We start from the raw sequence: 5,382 nt of genomic DNA, 5'->3' as shown, positions 1-5,382 counted from the left end.
GGTGTCTGTATTGCTAAACAGGGCGTGGGAGAGAGAAAGCAAAATAAATAAGGCAATAAAGGAGGCAAAAGTGTTCCCCGCCGAAGAGTGCAAAAAGTGGTAATAGTGCAGTTAACGATTAATCGCTCTCCTCTAAACCAATCGGATTCGAGTAATTTTTCACGACTGACGATTAGGAAATTAATTATCAAACAAAATTGATTTGATTATGTTTAATTTACTTACTATATTACTTATAACATCTATCAGGGGCGTATGTAGGATTTTTAGGATACCCTGCAAAAAAGATTCAGCTATATATAGTGTCTAAGGAGGGCCCACCATGGTTGGGCCCGACGGGCCAGAAAATTTTTGAATTTCGACCCTCTAGATTGGCTAAAACAGTCACCTTTTTTATGCCCAATGTACCATGAACCAGAGATAAAGAATTAAAATTCATTTCATTTAAACACAAAATGAAGCTGGTAAAACTAAGATAGTTTTTTGGGTTTGGGTTTGGGTGTTTTAAGAACCAAAAAAAGAGTGGCCTCTAAAATATGGAATAAATGAAGGAAAGAGAAAGGAGGTGTAAAAAAAAAAAAAAAACGATCATGAATTTTTTAAAGAACTTTTTGAACTTTACACAAAAAAGTGAAAAATGATAGCAAAATAATACAATAGCACACAAAAGATTATAAATTATACAAAAATCTTTATCTGATCGTGATGATAGCAATAACAATAATAATAATATTTACCAAACTGTCTAAAATTTTTTAATATAATTTTGATTCTTATTGTGTCAAATTTATTTATCTTATTGCTGCCAAAAGGTGACTTGAATAATTTCAAGCAGATTAATAATAAAAGCCTTTTGCCATTTCAAATGAAAATTTAGAGAAAAAGAGCAAAACTATTTTATTCAGACTGCTCAAGAAAAGAGTATTTCATTAGAAAATTGATTAATGTGATGCATTAAAGTATCCAAAACTAGAATTTGTACTGAAACTGAAATCTCTATAGTTGGTTCATCTTGAAATTGTAGTCTAGCCCCATTCTGGTGTCTCGTTTGGAACTGTTTGGCAAATCAAGCAGAGAATCCTGTACCAGGGGTAAAAAGCCCCCAATCCGAATTGAAAACAAACCATATGTCATCAGAAAGTCATTTATTCATTATGTACATAATGCAGCATGTTTTATGTTTGGTATCAAAATTCAGTTGTTGTATTATAAATTTTATACTATATATATACATTATGCATCCAAATTCATTTGCATTGGCAATTACATGTCAAAATCAAATCAAGATGTACTTTCCAGAGATCATATTACATGACAAATATTGATATCCAGTTTACAGGGAAAATTTTGAATCCAAAAACTTCCAATGTTAGGTACACATCATCATTTTGATTGAATTATTCCATTCTGTTGTTTCCTTTAAGTTAAATATGGTTTCACTCATCTTATTAGCAGACTTTGTCAGTGTTTACAAAGATTTCGTACCAACCACGTGAAGGTGCAAAATAATCCATTGATCTAGGGGCTACTGGACAGTATGATGGCAACTAACCTGAAAGTATATAATGAAGAGGGAATTAGGATCTTTGCAAGCTACTCTTACATATTTAACAAACACAAAACAACAAAATTTAAGTCAAACGACAACTGGACAACCAATGAAATTAATCTTATATAATAACCGGCTGACTGTGGGTAACCGCCAACCGCAATGCTTCATGACTGAGCCAATCTACTAAACTTCTTGGATGGGTTTTTTTGGTTCTGAGAATAATACTTACAATTCAGGAAAAGTTCTGCACACGTGCAAGGCATCGAAGTGTATCCGTCAAAGAATTGTTGCCCACAAGATGGAAAGAAATGGAACTGTACAGGCAATTTCCATTTGGAAGAGAACTAAAACAAAATAGAGAAATCATTTTTAAGATTGTCGTGCAGTTTTTATGACCAGTACTTGACTGGCAGGTGCTGGCCCGCAAACTAAACATAGTCAAATACAATCTGTTTGTGTACCTCAAAATAGTGTGCGGAAAACCCACACAGATCTTTTTCTCTCCCCAGAAAAAAATTTTAACCGGCCAAAACATATTAAAAACATTAGGGTGTCAAGGTCAGAATCACAAAATTTTCAATGTTATTTTTTTTCTCTTATTTCAAAATAAAACCACAATAGGTTGGTTGTCCCTTTGCCTCTAAATTGCCACAAATTCATCTCCTGTCGTCAACCTTTTCTTAGCCAGAGTGATTGGCCAAACAAACAGTAAGTACGTACCCCGATTGATCAAATATCTTATAAATATTTCATGATTGGCCACTCACTCACCACACACAACAAGTGGTTTTGTTGATTACCAAAAATTATGACAAGTCATAGGCCATAGGCAGATAAGTAGAGAAAGCAAAGAGGGGAAAGGGAAGCAGTTTTTCCTGCACTTATCAGATTATAATATATAACATGCAGGCATGAAAAATAATAGAAAAAAATACCACATACCTTACAGATTTGACTTTCCTTGTTGCAATGAATTTCAGAAGATAGCCATAAGAAGAAAAACAAACATTAAGATGACCTTGATGGCAGCCCTCAGATGACGAATTTGGAGAAGATCGAAAATGTACAGGCTTCAAATTCTTCAGAATTTGCGACAAAATAGATAAAATCAGGACTGTCTATTCTGTTTTTTTCTTCTCCAAGCATCTAAAGGCATTTGACGAGTCTTGACTTTTAACGTTTTGACACTAACAGCCATCAAATCCCGGGCAAACCCTGCATTTTGACCTCATCCAGGTCTTTCTGCAAAATTTTGCAGGGTGCAGGCCTGCAAAACGCTTTTGTACACAAAATCTAAAATACAGACTCGAATTCACGCTTCCTGTAACGCGACTTGATAAACAGTTTTCTTATATTTACCGTGGACTTTAAGTCAGTAAAATAAATCTAATGACACTAACGAATGATCCGGAAAAACAACTCCGGGTAGGCTAAAAACAAGCTGCGACAAAAAAGACTCCGGAGCATACCCTGCGAGTGCATGTTTTGCAGGGGTGTCGCACCGCCCCTGTCTATGATTGTATTGTTTCAGCCCATAATGCAAACAAAGGATGCAACAAATGTGAAAAATCATTTCCAGGAAATATAGAAGAAGGAAAAGACTACGGTGGTTTCGATATCGACAGCTGGACCAGTCGCACTGATGCAAAGCACCGAAGACAAATGCAAGAAATTGTTAATGCTGACACGAAAACCGAACGACAGAATTTGGAAACAAAGTATGGCACCAAATATTCAGTTTTATGTAAACTGCCCTACTACGACTTCATAACGATGACCATTATTGATCCGATGCACAACCTCTTTCTGGGCACTGCCAAACGTATGATCCAAGTATGGAAAGATGCTGGTTCATCACCAAGCGTAATGTTCATCGTATCCAAGAACGAATCAACCGCATTGAATGCTCCAACGATGTCGGAAAAATTCCTGGAAAGTTTGATGATTTTTCATTTGCGTCATTTACTGCAGATGAACTAAAAAATTGGACTCTTTTGTTCTCACTTTATGCTTTGAAAGGTGTCATACCCGATGAGCATTTGAGATGTTGGAGATATTTTGTCATTGCCTGCGTCTATCTCTGCAATCAAGCTATCACAGTCGCCGATTTGACTGTTATTCATGAGTATCTATTAAAATTCTGCAAGTCATTTGAGAGTCTATATGGGAGTGACGCAGTTACCCCAAACATGCATTTGCATTGTCATTTGGTTGATTGCATCAAAGCTTATGGTCCAGTCTATGGTTTCTGGCTATTCAGCTTTGAGCGGTTTAATGGTTTGTTAGAGAGGATGCCAAGAAACAACAAAAACATTGAACTGCAACTCATGAGACGTTTCGAACGAGATCTTCAAGCGCAGAACATTCCGTTTCCTGAAGCTTTAAATGATGAATTCCTTCCTCTCTTTGGTGGTTTGAACGCTCAGCAAAGAGGTGCACTTGATGTTCATGATATCAACGTCGACTTTCTACTCATGTCATCAAAAAAGACAGATTACCGAGACTTGGATTGGTCTGATTTATCTGACGTTGTAATGAAAAGAAAACAGGTAATGAACTATTTAAGCACAATGGATAATATGGAAATAAAAAAATAATTCTACTAGTGATTCTTTACAGTGCATAAAGGAACTAATTTTCTTAAGATTAATCTGCATTTTGAAACTAATCCTCATCTTGAACAAGGGTTCATTGAATTTAACAGCAACAAATTTAGCTATGTGCTTTAATTTGACGTGAAAGCATTGATTAGCTTGGTAAATATAATACTTTTAAAGCAGGATTGGGTGGAGTGTTACATTTTTTACTTCATTGGTACTAATACTTCCCACCCTTATTGCAATTTTAGGCTGATTATATCAAGCCCACGTTATATATTACATTTCCTTTTTTACAGGTGATCTACGAATTAACAGATGTTGAATCAGAATCGTTAACATCAATGTATGGCCTATTTTATCCTGGTAAGGAAATTGAAGTTCCCGTTGTGTGTTGGAAAACTTCAGAGGTTATTTGCAATGATGTGTTATATGGTGCAGAGACCTCAAGAAGTGTCCGATCGTCCAATGTCGTTGCCTATTGGTGCGGAGCAAACGGAAATGTACAAGCATACGAAAGCATGTATCATTCCCCAAGACCGGGGAAAATTATTTATTTCATCAAACACTCGCTATTACTTGACGGAGTGTATACTGAACACATTCTTGCACGTGTCGATTGGTACCTACGCTCGCAAAACTATGATGGTAGTGTTATCTATGGAAAACCGACAATGATATTTCGTGATCGGTTATACGAACAATCAGGAAGTGCATCGTTCATTCCTGTTCAACGTATTTTTAGCAAATATGTTTTCAGCAAAACTGAAATGAACGGTAATGAGATGCTGGTAATCGTTCCACGAGTCAGGCATTTGAGCATTTAATGAAACTTTATACTTTTCTTTTGTCGATAATTGATGTTACTCTGTGATGAAGATTAGAGATCGAGATTCTCTCGAAGTTCAGAACAGAACAAAATATGTTTTACTTGTTACTGATAAACAAAAATATCTTCAGTGCCTTGTTTACTATAAGAGTTTGTGTAATTTGTCTTCAAGAAAAGCTTTAGAAAATTTAATACTTGATATACTCTGTATTTTCACCCAACTACTCAAATGAATTTTAAAGGAAATTATGGGTCAACAGCAGAGAAAGGGGAGTCCCAGCCTTTAAACCTAAACCAAGTTAGTTCTGCCCTAAAAATAAGAAACGATAAGAATAATTTGCCCCGTCAAAAGCTACTGATTTTCAAAAAAAGTGTAGTTCAAATTTCAAAGCTAAACTTCAGCC

At 35.7% G+C, this 5,382-nt stretch overlaps 1 protein-coding gene and 1 long non-coding RNA gene across 2 annotated transcripts; one reads left to right on the top strand and one right to left on the bottom strand.

The window, feature by feature from the left end:
- Positions 1–1,371: 1,371 nt before the first annotated feature.
- On the bottom strand, positions 1,372–3,057 carry LOC136817878 (uncharacterized). Its single transcript, XR_010848165.1, has 3 exons — positions 2,495–3,057; positions 1,782–1,896; positions 1,372–1,552 (listed from the first exon to the last, which is right to left on the bottom strand). It is a non-coding gene; the product is annotated as an uncharacterized lncRNA (long non-coding RNA).
- Positions 3,058–3,387: 330 nt separating this feature from the next.
- On the top strand, positions 3,388–4,976 carry LOC136817892 (uncharacterized). The gene is made up of 2 exons (XM_067074224.1): positions 3,388–4,101; positions 4,449–4,976. Exons 1-2 carry the CDS (start codon positions 3,388–3,390, stop codon positions 4,974–4,976), a joined length of 1,242 nt encoding a protein of 413 aa, XP_066930325.1.
- Positions 4,977–5,382: the final 406 nt, after the last annotated feature.

This window comes from Clytia hemisphaerica, unplaced genomic scaffold (assembly GCF_902728285.1).
Source record: "Clytia hemisphaerica strain Z4C2 unplaced genomic scaffold, Clytia hemisphaerica genome assembly, whole genome shotgun sequence".
Taxonomy (NCBI): domain Eukaryota; kingdom Metazoa; phylum Cnidaria; class Hydrozoa; order Leptothecata; family Clytiidae; genus Clytia; species Clytia hemisphaerica.
Note: the sequence above shows the minus strand (reverse complement) of the source record. Positions and strands in the feature narration are given on the sequence as shown.

What these genes read in the sequence shown, in the direction of transcription:
- LOC136817892 (XM_067074224.1), top strand. Translation starts at nt 3,388, where the DNA reads ATGGAAAGATGCTGGTTCATCACCAAGCGTAATGTTCATCGTATCCAA. An exon ending in TTGTAATGAAAAGAAAACAG is followed by an intron (nt 4,102 to 4,448) that starts GTAATGAACTAT and finishes CCTTTTTTACAG; the next exon opens with GTGATCTACGAATTAACAGA.